At 40.3% G+C, this 19,412-nt stretch overlaps 2 protein-coding genes across 4 annotated transcripts in view; one reads left to right on the top strand and one right to left on the bottom strand.

Moving 5' to 3' along the window:
- Positions 1–13,368: 13,368 nt before the first annotated feature.
- On the bottom strand, positions 13,369–16,976 carry SERP1 (stress associated endoplasmic reticulum protein 1). Its single transcript, XM_082839905.1, has 3 exons — positions 16,502–16,976; positions 16,136–16,211; positions 13,369–14,948 (listed from the first exon to the last, which is right to left on the bottom strand). The coding sequence occupies exons 1-3, from the start codon at positions 16,583–16,585 to the stop codon at positions 14,908–14,910; spliced, it is 201 nt and encodes a 66-aa protein (XP_082696031.1). The 5' UTR covers positions 16,586–16,976; the 3' UTR covers positions 13,369–14,907.
- Positions 16,977–17,276: 300 nt separating this feature from the next.
- Positions 17,277–19,412, top strand: part of EIF2A (eukaryotic translation initiation factor 2A) — a gene marked incomplete at its 5' end in the record, with an annotated part of 37,747 nt that continues 35,611 nt past the window's right edge. Inside the window, one exon of one of the 3 annotated variants that reach the window (XM_082839612.1) lies at positions 17,277–17,328. In XM_082839612.1, coding sequence (XP_082695738.1) covers positions 17,277–17,328 — 52 coding nt within the window. Of the gene's footprint in view, positions 17,329–17,658; positions 18,069–19,412 lie in introns of those variants that run through there. The other 2 variants (XM_082839613.1, XM_082839615.1) reach the window with 2 other exon arrangements.

Raw genomic sequence — 19,412 nt, 5'->3', positions numbered from 1 at the left:
CCAAGACATAAGGCTCCCATCTTCCACCCACCTCCCACTCATGGGACAGAGGCTCTACCTTGGGTCTGGCACACTGAGAATACTAAGGTCTGATTCCCCTCGCTCTAGCTCATTCATAAAGCAAAGGTTCCATGCTCAGACAAGCAAGTCAAGAATACCAATGGCTATACAGCAGAAATTAAAGGAGTAGAAAATAGAAAAACAATAGCAAAAATAAATAAACTTGAAAGTTGGGGACTTCCCTGGAGGCAAAGTGGTTAAGAATCCGCCTGCCAATACAGGGGACATGGGTTTGATCCCTGGTCCAGGAAGATCCCACATGCTGCAGAGCAAATAAGCCCGTGCGCCACAACTACTGAGCCTGCGCTCTAGAGTCCGCAAGCCACAACTACTGAGTCTGCGTGCCACCACTACTGAAGCCCACGCACCTAGAGCCCATGCTCTGCAGTAAGGGAAGCAATGAAGACCCAACACAGCCATAAATAATTAAATAAATAAATATATATTTTTTAAAGTTGCTTCTTTGAAAAGAACAATCAAGTTGACCAACCTTTAGCTAGATTGATCAAGAAAAAGAGAGAAGGCTCAAATGTAAGAGGGACATTATTACTCATCTTACAGAAATAAAAAGGATTGTGAAAGAATATTATGAACAATTGTATGCCAATAAATTAGGTAACTTAGATAAAATGGACAAATTTCTTAAAAGACATAAACTGAGTCAAGAAGACAGAAAAGCTAACAAGTAAATAGATAGAATTTGTAATTTAAAAAAACTATCAATAAAGAAAACTCCAGACCCAGATGGCCTCACTGGTGAACTCTTTTCTCCCTGCAGCAATTTTTAAAATTTATTTATTTATTTATTTATTTTCGGCTGCATTGGGTCCTTGCATGTGGGCTTTCTCTCACTGCGGTGAGCAGGGGCTACTCTTTGTTGTGGTGCGCAGGCTTCTCATTGTGGTGGCTTCTCTTGTGGAACACAAGCTCTAGGGGCTCGGGCTTCAGTAGTTGTGGATGCTGGCTCAGTAGTTGTGGTGCACAGGCTTAGTTGCTCTGTGACGTGTGGGATCATCCCGGACCAGAGCTCGAACCCATGTCCCCTGCATTGACAGGCGGATTCTTAACCAGTGCACCACCAGGGATGTCCCTTCCCTGTAGCTTTATTGAGATGTAATTGACATATAACATTGTGTAAGTTTAAGGTGTACAATGTAATGATTTCATATATGTATAAATTGCAAAAGGATTACCATTCACTGGTTAATTCTACCAGACATTTAAAGAATTAACACCAGTTCTTCATAAACTCTTCCAGGAAATAGAAGAGGAAGGAACTCTTCCCATTTCATTCTATGAAGCTAGTATTATCCTATCCTGGTTATACCAAAACCAGACAAATACATCTCAAGAAATGAAAACTCCACCCAGATCTCTTATGAATTTAGATGCAGAAATCCTCAGCAAATGCATTACAAAAACCCACAGCTAACATCATACTTAATGGTAAAAGGCTGAATGCCTTTCTCCTAAGATCAGGAACAAGATAATTATGTCCACTGTTGCCACTTCTAGTTAATACTGTACTGGAGGTTCTAACCACAGTAATTAGACAAAAAAAGAAAAGACATTCAGGTTGGAAAAGAAAGAACTAAGATTATTTTTATTTGCAGAAAACAATCTTGTACGTGGAAAATCCTAAGGAATCCCCCCCCCCAAAATACTGTTAGAACTAATAAATGAGCTTAGTAAGTTTGCAGGACACAAGGCAATATACAGAAACAAATCATTTTTCTATATAGTAGCACTGAGCAAACAAAAAATGAAATTAAGGAAACAATTTCGGGAAGTCCCTGGCAGTCCAGTGATTAGGACTCTGCACTTTCACTGCCAAGGGTGCAGGTTCAATCCCTGGTCGGGGAACTAAGTTCCCGCAAGCCCTGGGGTGCGATAAAAAAAAAAAAAAAAAAAAGACAAAAAACCAATTTCATTTATAATGGACTCAAAAAGAATAAAGTGCTTAGGAATAAATTTAACATAAGTGTAAAACATATACTTTGAAAACTACAAAACATTGTTGAAAGAAATGAAAGAAAACCTAATAAATGAAAGGATATCTCATGTTCATGGATTGGAAGACTTAATATTGTTAAAATGGCAATGCTTCCCAAGCTACAGATTCAACACTATCCCTACTAGAATGCCAGCTGACTTCTTTGTAGAAATTAACAACCAGATTCTAAAATTCATATAAAAACTCAAGGAACACAGAATACCCAAAATAATCTTGAAAAAGAACAAGGTTAAATGACTCACACCTCCTGATTTCAAAACTTACTACATAACAAGAGTAATCTACATTCTGGGACTGGTGTAAAGCTAGTCATATAGATCAATGGAAGAGAACTGAAAGTTCAGAAATAAACATATATATATATAAACCACCTGAGGGACTTCCCTGGCAGTCCAGTGTTAACCTTAACCCTAACCCAATGCAGGGGACATGGGTTCAATCCCTGGTCAGGAACCAAGATCCCTCATGCCCACGGTGTGGCCAAAAAAATAATCAATCAATCACCTGAAATTCCTCTCTGTGATTATGCCACTAATTTGTTACACAGTTAGGTTCATTTGTTCCATTTGATTTTGATTTTCAGGCTTTTCTTTCTTTCTTTCTTTCTTTTCCTAACAGCTTTATTGAGATATAATTCACATACCATACAACTCACCCATTTTATTAAAGTGAAAAATTAAGCAGTTTTTAGGATATTCAGAGCTGTACAACCATCATCACAATCACAACATTTTTATCACCTCAAAAAGAAATCTAGTACCCTTTGGCAATTATCACTCAATTATCCCCCCTCACTTTATAGCCTAAAGCAATCACTAATATGCTTTCTGTTTCTATGTATTTGCCCACTGTGGACATTGCATATAAATGGAATCATTTGATATGTGACTGGCTTCATCCATGTTGTGGCATTTATAAACACTTCATTCCTTCTTACAGCTGAACAATATTCCATTATAGGGATATACCATGTTTTGTGAATCCATTCATGAACTGATGGAGATTTGGGTTGTTTCTACCTTTGACTATTGTGGATAACGCTGCTATAAACATTTGTGTACAAGTTTTTGAGGGGACGTACATTTCCATTTCTCTTGGATATATACCTAGGAGTAGAATTGCTTGGTCAAATTGTTAAGTCTTTGTTTAACTTTTTTGAGGACTGCCAGATTGTTTTCCAAAGCAGCTTTACATCCCCACCAGTGTATGAGGGTTCCAATTTCTCTAAATCCTTGTCAACATTTGTTATTATTGTCTTTTTGATTCCAGCCATCCTAGTGGGTGTGAAGCAGTATCTCACTGTGGTTTAAGTTTGAATTTCCCTGATGGCGAATGATTTTCATGTGCTTATTGGCTGAGTGTATCTACTTTGGTGAAATATCTATGCAGATCCTGTGCTTATTTTTATTTTATTTTATTTTAGTAAGAACATTTTAAAAATTGAGGTATAATTGACATAAAACACTATATTAGTTCAGGTGTGCAACATAATGATTCAATACTTGCATATGTGCTGCAAAATGATCACCACAATAATTCTAGTTAACATCCATCCCCATACATAGTTACAGATTTTTTTTTTTGCAATGGAAACTTTTAAGATTTACTTTCTTAGCAACTTTCAAATATGTAATACAGTATTATTAATTATAGTGGCCATGCTCTGCATTACATCCCCATGACTAATTTATTTTATAACCGGAATTTTGTACCTTTTGACTCTGTTCACCCGTTTCACGCACCCCACTCACCACCCCCTGCCTCCGGTAACCATCCGTCAAAGAACATTTAATATGAGATCTCTTTTTGCCCATTTAAAAAAATATTTATTTATTATTGTTTGTAAGAGATCTTGATATAATTCTAGATACAAGTCCTTTATCAGATATATGATTTGCAAATATTTTCTCCCAGTCTATGAATTGTTTTTAACTTTCTTGATAGCGCCTTTTGAAGCACAAAAGTTTTAAATTTAGATGAAGTACGATTAATCTACTTCTTTTGTTGCTTGTGCTTTTGGTGTCATATCTAAGAATTCATTGGCAAATCTAAGGTCATGGAGACTTATGCCCATGTTTTCTTCAAAGGGTTTTATAGTTTTAGCTCTTGCATTTAGGTCTTTATCAATTTTGAGTTTATTTTTATATATGATATAAGGCAAGGGTCCAATTTTATCCCTTTGTTTGTGGCTATTGTTGTCCCAGCACCATTTGTTGAAAAGACTATTGTTCTCCTATCGAATCGCCTTGGTGTCCTTGTTGAAAACCCAAATTGACTCTATCTCCCTCATGAAATATTGCCAAGGACAAAAAGAACTGCAAAGAAATTTTTTATTCTTTTTGTTTGTTTGTTTTTTCTTTTTAAAATTTTTTTTTGCAAAGAAATTTTTTAAAACATTGTTTTCAGTAATCATAGTGTTAATAAAATTATTACTGTATTTTGAAGCTAGTGTAGATTTAGTGGGATAAAGTAACTAAATAATTATATTAATGTTCTCAGGAGCCAAGGTTTTCAATTTAAGAAAAAAAGGATCAAATATAAAATTTAAGAAATATGTGAAAACCTGTAATCTTAAATTTTAGTTGGAATTATTGATATAAATTCATGTTGTATTTTCTCTTTTGTTTTCTATCTTTTGTTATCTTTGTTTTATCATATTTTCTATCTTTGTTCACTAAAAGTCTTTGAAGCAATGAAAACACATGGGCAATTAGCATCCATAGACTTTAGGTTGTGATCTCTAAATACCGTATCCTGGTACAAAGAACTCTGAGAAAATGGCCGACTCCATATCTAGGGCAGGAAATATATCAGGTGAATCTTGGGCATCTTGTTATGCCAGTCTCTTTTCTATGTGCTCTACATGTGTTGGGCTGTACCTCTCAGGCCTAGAGCCTGGAGTCAGCAACAGAGACATCAATGGTTTAATGGATAAGGGGGAGCTTACACGTCTGAAGCAAGGTCCTGGAGCGACATCCCACCATGTGTGGCAGACAGTGAGCAGGACATGGTAGCAGTCTTTGCTGGGTTGGGGGTGGGGGCAAAATTACCAGTTATAGGGGAATTGACATCAGGTAGGCTCATTAGTTACTAGGGAAACAGAGGAGCACAGGGAGCAGAGGAGCAGAGGAGCACACCCTTCATCACACCTTTGATCCGCTATCACTGGGAATTCCCTGGAGGTCCAGTGGTTAGGACTCTGATAAGCTTTCACTAGCTGGGGCCAGGGGCGAGTACTAGGAAGATCAGTCATATGGGTAGGGCAGAGGTAAAGCAGGTGCTGGTTGGGCAGGGGATGTACAGAGAGCAAGAGAATATCCATCTTGAGTGGCCTGATCATGCAACATGCATTAGCTCATTTAATTTCATTTTATAGTTGCGAAACTGAGACTTTAAATAGATTGCCCAAGGTTACACAGATACAAAGCGATAAAAAACAGATACAAACCCAGGCTTCAGAGCCAGCATTTGAAAAGTTGCTCAACCTTGCTAGGAATCAGACAAATGCATATTGCAACAACACTGAGACTATTTTCTTATTAGAAGGGCAAAAGTTGAGGATATAGGAACTCTTACACATTGCTGGTGTAAATTTAATTTTTTAGAACCTATTTTGGATAATGATTTCACCATACTTAATACATTTGAAGATGTACATACCTCATACCCAGAAGTTCCACTTCTGGACTAGAGAAATTCTATATACATCTGTACAAGGAAACAACGTATAAACATCCACGTTCTTTACAGCCCTACAAATATTGAGAAAAAGAAAGCTGGTGACTTCCTGCCACGTTAAATATGGAAGCTGCCTTCTTTTTGTTTTCGATGAGGAAGGCCCCTTACCCTCTCAGAGATCTCTTTGTTTTTGCGGTTCACGAAGCAGGGGAATGTTATTTGCATAGAGTATTTTTAAGTTTTCAAAGTGCTTTTACCATCATTAGGTTTCAGAACAGTTGTGTGTGACAAGAGGGTAAGTGTTTCCTTTTCCTTAGGCCAAGAAACTTAGGGGATTTAAGGCCATAGATCGAGAACTTGGAGCCTGCTTTAGAACTTCTCAAAGTTTAATTTTCATACAAATCAGATGGTGGTCCTGTGAAAATGCAAATTACCTTTCAGTGGGCCTTGGGTGAGGCCCGAGATTCTGCATTCCTAAGAAGTTTCCAGGTTACTGTGGGTCCCCTGGCCACACTCTTGAGTAGTGGGAGATTAGACCATTGACACAGGCTGGATATTAAACTCCACTGATCCACTTTCCCTGTCTGTCCTTCGCAGTGCAGATGGATTTAAACGTAATGTTTAGCAAAAGAAAGGGATCTCACCTTGAAAAAATCCTGATGTTGTTCTCAAGCAAGCAGAAATGACTTTAAGATTTCATGTTTTCATTCTCTCTGGCACCTTCCTTCTTTGTGTAATCCATTTGTAATTAATAGGTGGGCCATGCACGGGTAACCGAGACTGGAGCTAGGCAGAAACATGCTTGGGTACTTCCAGTGTTGATTTATCTTTATGATTCAGGCTTTGTCAGAAATTATAGTCTGTCTCAGTCCTGGATGCCTTTCCACCTTAGAATCTACAATTGTTTATTAACTGACGCTCAGAGTGTCAAACAGAAAACAAACCTGCAGCACCTTCGTGGTTCACCCTCGTTCCCCAGCACTCCTGGGTGTCAGGAACTAAGTGCTGTTCAGGAGCTCTGAGTGGGAGCGCGACCCGCATTTACCCAGAGGGGCCCTGTGAGTCTCCTCTGCCCAGAGTATGAGATCTGATTTGGTAACCACACCACACCCCAAATGCTTAACAACGTGGTACGGCCTTGCTGTAGGGAATTCCTCTGTGAAGAGAAGCAGCTATTCTCCCAGGGACTGGATCTGGTTTGGGGGGGTACAGAGCCATTCTGGGTTCCCAGTCTGGTGTGGAGAAGGGCGCCCCAGTGTGGCATCCTGGCCCCTTCCTGTGCCCTAGAATGGGTCTGGGGACAGAGGGCAGCTGACAGCCCATAGGCACCTGTCCTAAACAGCAGGTGCGGTGGTTTGACTCATTCCTTATAACTGGACAGACTGGTATAGTGAGGTATCAGCTTTCTTTGTGAAGCATTTTTCGGTTTTCTCAATTACAATTATTATGAACGGTTCTCAAATGTGACTAAAGGACAAATACGGCTATTGGTATATTTCCAAATATCAAGCTTCTCTTGGGAGAGTTTGTTTCTAAGGTAGTCTGAATTCTAATGCTGAACTCAGCCATTAAGCAGAGGTTGCCAGGATTGGAAGTATCTGGGATGCATGTTATTTTGGAGTTAGATGATCTTACAAGACACGTTCTTACTTTAAAGATGATTCTGATATAACAGCGTTCTCATTGCTCTCCTTCACTTTATCACTCAACTCAAATGTTGGGCTCAGGACTTCCCCGGTGGTCCAGTGGTTAAGGATCCACCTTCCAATGCAGGGGAAGTGGGTTCGATCCCTGGTCTGGGAGCTAATATCCCACATGCCGCCAGGCAACTAAGCCCGAGTGACACAACTACTGAGCCCGCCTGCTCTGAAGCCCATGCGCCACAACTAGAGAGAAGCTCCTGCACCGCATCAAAAATCCCTCATGCCGCAACTAAGAATCAATGCAGCCAAAGATAAATAAATATTTAAAAATAAATAAATAAGTAAAATGTTGAGCTCCCCCTATGTATGTAAAGTTTCACACTAGCTTTTGTGGTGGTGAGAGTAAATGAAAAAGAATGAAAAAGAAAGATATGGCATTTGTTCTTTTTTTTTAAATAAATTTTTAAATTTATTTTTGGCTGCATTGGGTCTTCGTTGCTGTGCGCGGGCTCACGGGCTCTAGAGCACAGGCTCAGTAGTTGTGGCGCACGGGCTTGTTTGCTCCACAGCATGTGGGATCTTCCCAGGCCAGGGCTCAAACCCGTGTCCCCTGCATTGGCAGGCGGATTCTTAACCACTGCACCACCAGGAAAGCCCCTGGCATTTGTTCTTAAGGACTGCATACACTAGCTGAGAAACTAAGAAACAAAACCAAGAATTATGGGAACATAATAAACACTAACTGGTCCAGAGTCATCAGTTCCAAAGAGAGTGTTTCTGACGCCCATAGCAAGGGAAAACTTCACAGAGGAGGTAAAATTTAAGCTAGACTTTGAAGGCTGTGTAGTATTGTAACGTAGGAAAAACGAGCAAAAACACTTGAAGTGCAGGTTATCTAGAGAACAAATAGGTGGTTGCCAGAGGGGAAGGGACTAGGGGGAGGAGAGAAGTAGGTGACAGGTGAGGCGGTACAAAATTCCAGCTGCAAAATAAATGAGTCACAGAGGTGAAATGTGGGGAAAATAGTCAATGGTTATGTAATGTCTTTGTATGGTGACAGATCATAACTAGACTTATCATGATGATCATTTTGAAGTGTATAGAAATATTGAATCACTATGTTGGGTACCAGGAACTGACATAGTGTTGTAGGTCAACTATACTTCAAAAACAAATCAACTAACTCAGAGAAAAAGAGATGAGATTTGAGGCAGTGGTGGAGCTGGGGGGAGGGGGAATTGGATGAAGGCAATCAAAAGGTACAACTTCCAGTTATAAGAAAAATAAGTATTAGATGTAATGTGCAACCTGATAAATACAATGAACACTGCTGTATGTTATATATGAAAGTTATTAAGAGAGGAAATCCTAAGAGTTTTCATCACAAGGAAAATTTTTTTTTCTATTTCTTTAATTTTGTATCTATATGAGATGATGGATGATCACTAAACTTATTGTAATCATTTCATGAAGGATGTAGGTTAAATCACTATGCTTTACATCTTAAACTTACACAGTGCTCTATGTCAATTATATCTTAATGAAACTAGAAAAAAACAGTAAAGTGAACAAATGCTGTTGGAAAAATGGTGCTTATAGTTGACACTGGGTTGCTGCAATCTTTAATTTGTAAAAAATGCGGTATCTGTGAAGAACAATAAAGTAAGATATGCCTAAGCAGATATTGCTTTATTTTTTTAAAAAATAAATTTATTTATTTAGTTTTGGCTGTGTTGGGTCTTCGTTGCTACGCATGGGCTTTCTCTAGTTGTGCGAGCGGGGCTTACTCTTCATTGCAGTGCACGGGCTTCTCATTGCAGTGGATTCTCTTGTTGCGGAGCACAGGCTCTAGGTGCGTGGGCTTCAGTAGTGGCACATGGGCTCAGTAGTTGTGGCTCGCAGGCTTTAGAGTGCAGGCTCAGTAGTTGTGGTGCGCCAGCTTAGTAGTTGTGGCTCGTGGGCTTACTTGCTCTGTGGCATGTGGGATCTTCCCAGACCAGGGCTCAAACTCGTGTCCCCTGCATTGGCAGGCGGATTCTTAAAACTGCACCATTAGGGAAGTCCGCTTTTTTTTTTAGACAGATTGAGTTTTTGTGGCAACCCTGCATTGTTAGATGATTGTTATTTTTAAAAATATTTATTTTGCTGCACCAGGTGTTAGTTGCGGCACGTGGGATCTTTAGTTGTGGCATGTGAACTCTTAGTTGAGGCATGTGAGATCTAGTTCCCTGACCAGGGATTGAACCCAGGCCACCTGCATTGGGAGCTCAGAGTCTTAGCCATTGGACCACCAGGGAAGTCCCAATAAAGTATTTTTTAATTAAGGTATATTCATCTTTTAAAGACCTAATGCTACGGCACATTTAATAGACTACAGTGTAGCGTAAACATAACTTTTATATGCACTGGGAAATCGGACAATTCCTGTGACTCGCTTTATTGTGATATTCACTTTCTTGTGGTGGTCGGAACTGAACCCACGTTATCTCTGAGGTTTGCCTGTATATGGGGATCAGTTTTCTCTTGAAGTCCATTCTTCCTTCTAGAGGAAAGAAAAGTGATTTTAATGCTAACCAATTCTACTAGTCAAAATAAAAGTAATGCAATAGAGCTCATGTACATTGAACCTAGATAATATGAGCCTTTCATGTATTTGTGATTTTAACAGAACCCCAGGGAGAAGACAGTACTCAAAATGGTAAAATTTTGAGCCCCAAACCAAGAGTTAAGGAATACTTTTTAGTTGTTTTCACTTTTATAACCTCCCTCAAGTCAGAGTGTGTAGGCAAATCACCATTTTATGTCTCTATTTAAGGTCAATTCTGTGTTTGTTCTTTTTCCACATAAATGAAAAGAATTAGTTACCATGTCTGGAATGCTGAATCTGAAAAAACTGAGGTACAAGAACCTTATTGTGAATTATACAAATAAAGGAAGTAAGCATTGAAAAAAAAAAGCACAAAGCACAAGGCATCTGAAAAATGAAAGTAGAGTCTTTGGGCTAGAGCGAGTTTATGACAGGAAGATGTTGGGACAAGGCTAGGTTGGGCCATGTTGTGAAATGTCCTAAAAATCAAAGCTAAAGAGTTAATGCAACCCAATGGCAGTAGGAAGCCATTGAAGTTTAGTTAATCCTCAGATTTTACCCTTATCAAACACTCAAGGGGGTTCATGCGATTCATATATAATCTTCTCAGGTAAGAGGAAACATTCCTAAAGAATTATAATTCCTTGGCACTCAACATACTAAAGAGCCAATTTGGTCATCCCAAATCCAGTTTTCTAATCCTTGCTCTGCTACTGGTTCACTGATGGGAAAGATAACTTCTCTAGGCCATAATTTCCTCAAGTGTAAATCAAGATCATTTGAAAAGTTCCTTTTAGCTCCAAACTCAATTATTCTCATTCTCCTGTTTGACTTTCTCCGTAACAGTGAGAAAAGAAGAAAAACCTGTTACTAAGCCATTTAATGATATTGAAATCATGGTTTTAATTTTTTTACACTGGAAAAGAAGTCACATATGCATTATTCACTGAAACTTGTATCTGTGGAGAGCACATGTGTATTTTTTTGACTACTGGGCTATCAAAAATTATTTTTCAACATCACAGATAAAAAAGAAATTAAACAAAAAAAACTTTAGCAAAACTACTTTTAAAAATGTACTCTGGAATATGTGAAAGTGAATAACATTACTGATTTGATCTTTGTTAATTTTGTGCTGTACAGGAAACACCAATAGTAAATTAGTCACAAATTCATTTTCAAAAAAAAGTTGCATCCATAAAAGGACAAACTTTTTTTCTTTCTTCTTTAAATTGGCAACATGAAAAAAATTTTAGCTTTCTAAAAGCAGAAGCAAAGAGCTCATGAAAACAGAAGTGTCCTGTGTGGGTATTTTGCAGTCACTCTTATGGTTTCTAGATGGTTGAGTGAGTCAGGAAATCTTGGCTCTAGTTTCTACTCTACCTCAACTAGTTCTGTGAGGGCAAATCCACCATTTATCTGGTTTTACTCTTCCTTTGAAAGACTTATCACAATTATGGTCGTTTTCATTGTATTGTCTTTTTCCTCACTACCGGACTGAAAGATACCTGAGTGCTGAGATTCTGTATTCACGTATCTATCTCCAGATCTGGCACATAAGTTACTCAATATTCACTGAATAAATGAATTTTTTACTTATCTGTAAATGGAGGCAGTTGTACTAAATTTCCCGTCATTTAAAAAAAATAATTTATTTTTGGCTGCCTTTGGTTCTTCATTGCTGTGCACGGCTTTCTCTACTTGCAGCGAGTGGGGGCCACTCTTCGGGTGGGTGCAGTGCGCGGGCTTCTCATTGCAGTGGCTTCTATAGCTGCGGAGCATGGGCTCTAGGCACGTGGGCTTCAGTAGTTGTGGTATGTGGGCTCAGTAGTTGTAGCTCACAGGCTCAGTAGTTGTGGCACATGGGCTTAGCTGCTCCGCAGCATGTGGGATCTTCCCCGGCCAGGGCTCAAGCCCACGTACCCTGCATTGGCAGGTGTATTCTTAACCACTGCACCACCAGGGAAGCCCTCTATGGCATTTCTATCTTTGATTCTTTGATATGAATTTACTTTGAATTATTTAAGTCCAGAGAGTTGAATTTTTCCCTTCAGCTTGATTTCTAGCATTTTATTGCTCGTTAGCACTCTTTCCAGATTTGGCCATTTTTGTTCTAACTTGAAGATAAAGTGGTACAAGCAGCTAGAGTGGGACTGTGTTTAGACAGGAAAGGATTCTCTGTGGGAGTGTCATAGAATTTGTTATTGAACCCAACTCCTACCTCTTAAAGTTGTGGTTTGCATCTAAAATGACAAGTTAAAAAAACGAATACATAGGTAAATGTGAACCAAACTTCAGAACAATTTCTAAATGGAAAATCTGATGATGTCCTAAATTTTACAGATGCTAAAAGCATAATAAACTTTTGTTGCTGAACCTCCCAAGAATATGATCCAGCACTACATGGTAGTCCTTTGTGCCAACGAAACTCCAGGAACCTCAGTGACAATAGCCATGGCCTTGCAGTTGAGTATATACATTTCTTTAATGTAAATCAAAGCCTATTACAATGCATTCTGTTACAATGAAAATCTTCACTTATTTTGGAAGCTCACTCAATCATTTTGAGCAACATTATATACAACCCAACAGATACAATGAAATCACTGACAACTCCTTGAAACGTTATAGCTAAATTACAAAGAGTAGTTGGATAATGTAGACAACCCCGATAAAGTATTTATTCTCACATTGTGCTCAATATTAGATGACATATAAAATTCAACTGGGAAAGGGAAATCAAAAAAAAGAAAAAAAATTGTGCTTCTCCTTGAACCAGACTCAAATAATGAGATGAGGGTAAACCCCAGTTGGCAAAGTATTTAATTCATTGTGCTTTTATATATTTTTCTTGCTACCTATTCCCAGTTAAAACCTTAAATTTGTGCCTCTGGGTACTATTTCTTTTAACTCAAGTACAACATACCAGGCGTTCCTTAAAATCATTTTCTATTAAGTATAAAAAGTATACTCAGATAAGAACTCTATAAAATCATTTCCTTTTAGAAGGCATCAAATATTCAGGGATCTTTATTTTTAAAGGGTTAATGAAATGACATAGCTTTCATCGACCCAAACATGCATAATCCACCCTTAAAAATGCACCCAATTGGTAATGACACGATATACAAAGGGAATGCAACTTTACATATGTAAAATGATTGCTCACTATGGCAAGTTAACAGTCAAATTAACAGACATTGTACATTAAAAACAAAACAAAAACCCTCCATGTCTTAAAGCCAGTTATCTATAGGAAACCAAGGGAAATTCTGATATGGAATAGTTTGACTCAAAGCAAAGAATAAGGCACCTGCTATGAATTTAGAACAATAACTTTCATTTTTTAAGTTACAACAAACTAGAATTAGTTAACCAAGAGTACAGGGGTTGATTTCCTGGGTGAGAAAGGCAGGTAACAATGCAGATAAAAACCTGCTGGCCTAAGGTCAGCAGATTCCTTTCCTATTGTAGTCAAGTTCCTAAACGTCCTTAACCACTCCTCTCCTTTATTCTCCCCATACTTAGGGGTATGGGAAGCTCTGAGGTTCACACTGTATATAGACTAGGTAGTAGATTTCCCTTCTGTTCCTCTTAAAACAGCTTATTTTCAAGAGGTATCCTGAGGCAATTAACATAGCAAACAAGCAGCTTTCTTTCCAATTCACTACCACATAGACACCTCTCAGGCTTTTTTTCATCATTATGGCTAAGAATTTAAATAGCCAATACTTGAAATTTTCAACAGTACCAGCAAACTCAAAACCTGCCTTATCACTCACCCTTACCATTAGTAAAAAGAAAGTTTGATCAATCATAACCTATAAAATCATATAACAAAGGGAAGACTGAAGACTGATCCGTATCAGTAAATCCATTTAATTTCACATGACACTTTAGTCTGATGTATCTAGTACCCTAACAGAATTTTAATCATAAATCAAGAAAAAGCATTTCCAAACTAATTTGCAGTTGATGTGCCTTTTTGGTATTAAAAGTGCTATTAACATGCTGTCCTACGGCACACTGGACTCAACAGTATGTCCTGATGAGGCATCCATTTTTAGTACTATTTTTCCCTAAAGTGTTGTGAGCATAATAGGCCCCTTTGATATATTAAAGTAATTCTGGTGAAATCAATGGTGATATAAAAAACCTTCCCTGACTTTACTCCACCATGGCTGCTTACAGTGAAACCGAAGTGACTAAGTTATAAAATGCTCAACCAAGTTGTTTTCTTATGGCCTCTTCCGTTAGTATATTCACTCATGCAAAATCCAAGGTAGTGTAATAGAAGTAATATTGTTAAAATAGACGTTGTGGCTATAAGCATCTCCCTTTATATTAGGCATTTAGAAGCTTTTTAAAATTTTCAGGTGCTAAAGATTTCGGGAAAACTAGGCTAACCGTGTAGTTGTTCCATTTATAAGCACCTTATTACAGGACGGTTACATGACCCTCTATGGGAGTGTGCTTTCAAGAAATAGTAATAAAGTGCCTAGCTATATAAAAACCGTAGGATTCCAAATTTTAAATTAAGCTAATTGCATTTACACATTAGGGCTAACAAAATCTAGACCCTGTCTACACAGATTCAATCTAATTACCTATATTGTATACTGTTCTAATAACCACATTAAAAAAAAAACTTACTCTTTACTGACTGAATAAGTAGGGTCCACTACTGTAGCTTAACAAATTTTATTGCTTTATTCATGTGGTGCTTTTGCAAGGCACTGTGGTATGGACTAGAAAACTTGGAATGACTTGTGAAGAAACCTTGGAATGACACATGAAGGATGATATGAAAAGTCATTCTGAGGCAGGATGCTTTACTGAATTGTTTTTAACCAGGGTATCAAACATCAGGAATGAGTTCAAGTTAAAATTCACAGGAGAATGGAAACATCTTAAGGTCAGTCACTTCACATGCCCATCCTGATACTTTGAATAATCTGGAAAATTGCTGTAAAGAGAAAGAGCAAGTATTAAAACATGCTTGGAATAAAACAGGCCTGGCAACTGACAAATATTAAGGTAGTTCAAGAATCCAAGAATACCCTTACAATTACTTGCAAGTACTATGTAACTTCATAGTAATATGAACACAGGCCTACCGTAATAATACAATTTTTTTATGCCTCAGCTTCCTTGAATTTTATGCCAAAATGTCTAGAGAGTTACCAAATAAGCATTTTTATAAAGATTTTTATAAAGAAATTAAAGCACCAAAGCAAAAAGGTTTTTCTAGCATACAATTATTTTGGTTTAACCCTAAACATTAGGTGTACTTGGCCTGTAACATATGCACATTTCCTCATTCTCACAAGGCTGAAATTCAATAATCTTTAGGTTACATAAATTGCTTGGCTCTTGGCCATTTATCAGGAAAGCTTCCAATTGGTATGTTTAGGAGACAGGCAAAGTGAAATGTTTAAAAGAAACCTCAGTAACTTTAAGATGTCAGAACATGTAAAACAGAAACAAGTATTTCCATATTAACAGCTTGCATATTAAGATGAAGAGAAGAAGGCATTCTGTAATCCATCTCCTTGGGCAAGAGTCTACTACTCTAACAGCAGTCTGCCCTGATAACTATTTTTTCCTCCATATGTCAAACATTTCTTTTATTAAACTAAAAACATTTGTCTCGCACGTTAAATTGCCAATCAGGTACAAGTTCCTCTACAATAAGCCAATTCTTTGCACTAGCTTTACTTTATAAAATATATCCAATTTTGACATAAAGACATTAAATTTCGGAACATGTTAAATTAAGTTCGAACATCCGCATGTACATGTTGTTCATAAGCTTCACTTTCGCAAAAGTTTCAAAATATTCTAAATTCTCATTCTGGGAGGTGTTTTTGTTTTTTGTTTTGGTCTAATATTTGTCAACTCGATCATTACTAAGGACCTGACCTCCTTTTCTGCTCTCCTGTGAGCTCAAATCAAGCGGGGAGAAGTTTCTAGAGCACCACCCTCTGTGCATATGTGGGACAAGTAACTGGGTTCAGATAAAACAGAATTATGAGGAGCTCCCGGCAGGTGGATTGAGAACTATGCGGGCAGGATTCACCACTGATGGATCACCACGTCATCCCCAACCCGTCATCCAACACCCTACCCGATGATCGCCCCCAAAGCACTTACCAGAACCACAAACAACAAAAATGAAGAGAGCCAATAACCAGGGTCCTACAGACGCCTTCTCTTCGGGAGCATTTCTCTGCAAAAAGGAAAATGCACGGTCTCCAATGCAAAAAAACCACTCAGACCCCGGGCTCTCACCCTGCACCCCGGGCCAGGTCGCCGGGTCCCTGCACCTCACTGGTCTCCCCTGCGTTCCCGAGCCGCCCGGCCCCGGCACCCACCTCCCTGAGCTCCCAACTTAGCGTCCGGCTCGCGACCTCGGGCCCTTGAGTCGCCCGGGTCTGGGGAAGAGAGCTCGGCGCGGCCCCGGGGCCCGGGCCTCATACCCGGCTGCGGAACCAACAGGGGCGCCCGCTTTTCCCTTACCGAGGTCTTGGCGACGTTGCCGCGCTGGGTGATGTTCTTGCTGTGCTTCTCGTTGGCCATACGGATCCGCTGCTTGGCGACCATCTTCGCAGCGCAACCACCTGCCCCGGCCACCGCTGGGCCTCGCTCGCTCGCTTCTCCTCGGGCCGCTGGGACCAACGCTCCACTCCCGGTGCCCGCGTCGCCGGAGCGAGGAGGCTCTCAGGTGGGGCGCTAGCTCCGGCCGCTGGGCCTGGGCGCGGCGGGCGCGGGGGCTGAGCCCTTAGCTGGGCGCGGGCCGCCGGCTGACTGACGACGCCGGACCGTCCGGCCGAGCGAGACGGGCAAGCGGGAGGGGGAGAGCAGGCCGCCGTGATATTCTCGCGTCCCCGCTGGGGCCTCCGCCGGGAGCGTGGAGTGAGAGAGGAAGAGAACGCAACGCTACACAACGCAACAACCGGACGGTGCAAGCCGTCGCCTCGAACTACTTCGGGTTCGGCTGCCAACGTCAGCATTGGGCCGACTCCGCCCCGCGGAAGTGCACGCTCCGCCTGCTGAGGAAGAGGGAGAGGGAGGGCGAAGGCCGGCACTCCAGCCTTAGCTCCGCCCCTCCACGCTCCGTAAAGTGTTGCCCCAGAGCTGCGCGTGCGCGTTCGGCCTCCTTTTTCACGTCTCTCTCCGACCGGAAGTGAATTGGCCCCGAGGCTGGCGACCCCGGAAACACCAGTTCGCCGCCTCACGCCGGAGGAGACGTGTTGGGGCTGGGTTCGGCTCTCGTGAACTCTGACCCAAGCATATGAGTTTCTCTTTCCGGGACAAGATGGCGCCGTCCACGCCGCTCCTTACAGGTGAGCTCTGAACGAGCAAGGGATTATTTCTTTACAGCAATAATTTTTGTGTCTCTAATCTTGGGCACCACCCGAGAAGCCTTGGAGTCTGATCCGCCTTTTCTTGTGGATTGTAGGAGAGCCGGAGGGCCTTTTGGATTTCTTGGTGTAGCGTGGCAGTCGGAAGTTAGGCTCTAGCCTCGGAGCTCCAGCATTCCCCTTCCCTTTTGCTCGTCCATCATTCTTTCCTGACACTTCAAGTTCTACAGGAATAGAGGAAGGGGCATAAAAACGAAGAGTGCTAGTGGGATTTGTTACTCTGGGTCTGCAATACTGGTGTTACACTAACGCTTACTTGGTGACAGGCCCTGTTGACAGGGTGAAGTCATTTAGCTAGCTCTGTAATAAGAAAAAAACGTAAACGTATGACTCGGTCTACTAGAATAACCACGCACATTAAATACACCTGAATTTAAGTGATACCGAATCCTGCACTCCTTGCTTTAATGAAATTTGTGGGACTGAGTAGGGCGAGTGGAGCTGCAGTAGTGTAGGTTTTAAGGGGATGAGAGCGTGGTCTGGGGTGGTAGCATATAATGAACATTATAAAGATAAAGTAGCAACGTTAGAACATTACAGGATTCCTGAGGTTTCGAAGCTGAGGCAGAGTTTATAATGTCGGAGAAGATAATAAACTTAGTCTTGGACAATGTCGGCGATGACTCTGGATTAATGGCTGGAGTCTCATATATGAGCATCAAGTAAGGAGAGGGGAGTTGGGAGGGAAAAGAAGGCTATAAGTTACCAATAACTTAATAACATTAAGGAAAAAGAAGCCATTGAGAGAAAGGTTGTCTACTTTTGAGGAAAGGGGTTATTTCCCCCTGAGACTTGGGGGGAAAATAAGCTTTTGCACTTTTCACCATTCTACATTTTGAAATCTTTGTTATTAAGCACCCTGCTTAATGAACTGGCTACCACAGTTCATTCACCACACATTTATCAAAAACTAATTTGTTAGATAACATACCAGGCAGATACTGCTTAAAAAGTAACTAAATGAATTTATTTCTGTAGCTTCATAAAGGTAGCTTGTATCTTACTTATAATTTTGGAATACTAAATGCTTTTTTTGAACTTTAAAAACTGGTACATTTTAAAATTTGATCATTATTTTTTCCCTTTTAAAATCCTTACAGTGACTGCTTGCAGGGTAAATTCCATCCTGTTTAGCATAGCATATAGAACCCTTTATAATCCTTGAATAGCTCTTGTCATTCATTTTACTCCTTGCCATCCTATCCTATTTTGTTTTCCATCAATACTGAACTGCTCATAAAACCCTTGAACAACCTATTTCCTCAGTCTAACACTACTCTCTTCCTCTTGATTTGGCTGACGTCTTTTTGTCTTTTAAATTTCATTTTAGACATCATTACTTTGTGAAGTCTTTCCTTACTCTTCCCAGATAGTCTTTCCCCAGCCTATTTTGGTACCTCATATATACTTGAGGTTTTGGGGGGTTTTTTCCCCACTTATCACATAGGGTAATTATCTAGTTGTTTAGATGCTTTTCTCCCTTGCTAGACTGAATTCCTTAATGGCTGGGGCAGAGCCTTATTCATCCCTGTCTTCTCAGTACCAAGTACAATGCTTGGTAAACAATAGACACTAAGTGGTTTGTTTTTGTTTTTGTTTTGTTTTTTTATTTTTGGCTGTGTTGTGTCTTCGTTGCTGCACGCGGGCTTTTCTCTGGATGCGGCGAGCAGGGGCTACTCTTCGTTGTGGTGCACAGGCTTCTCATTGCGGTGGCTTCTCTTGTTGCAGAGCACGGGCTCTAGCCACACGGGCTTCAGTAGTTGTGGCACATGGGCTCAGTAGTTGCGGCTCGCGGGCTCTAGAGCTCAGGCTCAGTAGTTGTGGCGCACAAGCTTAGTTGCTCCGCGGCATGTGGGATCTTCCCGGACCAGGGCTCGCACCCGTGTCTCCTGCATTGGCGGGCGGATTCTTAACCACTGCGCCACCAGGGAAACCCGACACTAAGTGTTTAATGGAAGAATAAATTAATGAATGATAACCACTTTATTTGTAGTCAGATTAACCAA

This window comes from Leucopleurus acutus (genome assembly GCF_964270905.1).
Source record: "Leucopleurus acutus genome assembly, chromosome: 5".
Classification (NCBI taxonomy): Eukaryota; Metazoa; Chordata; class Mammalia; order Artiodactyla; family Delphinidae; genus Leucopleurus; species Leucopleurus acutus.
This window is presented reverse-complemented; position numbering and strand designations above follow the sequence as displayed.

What these genes read in the sequence shown, in the direction of transcription:
- SERP1 (XM_082839905.1), bottom strand. Translation starts at nt 16,585, where the DNA reads ATGGTCGCCAAGCAGCGGATCCGTATGGCCAACGAGAAGCACAGCAAG. An exon ending in GCAACGTCGCCAAGACCTCG is followed by an intron (nt 16,212 to 16,501) that starts GTAAGGGAAAAG and finishes TCCTTTTTGCAG; the next exon opens with AGAAATGCTCCCGAAGAGAA. An exon ending in TTTTGTTGTTTGTGGTTCTG is followed by an intron (nt 14,949 to 16,135) that starts GTAAGTGCTTTG and finishes TTCTCTTTACAG; the next exon opens with CAATTTTCCAGATTATTCAA.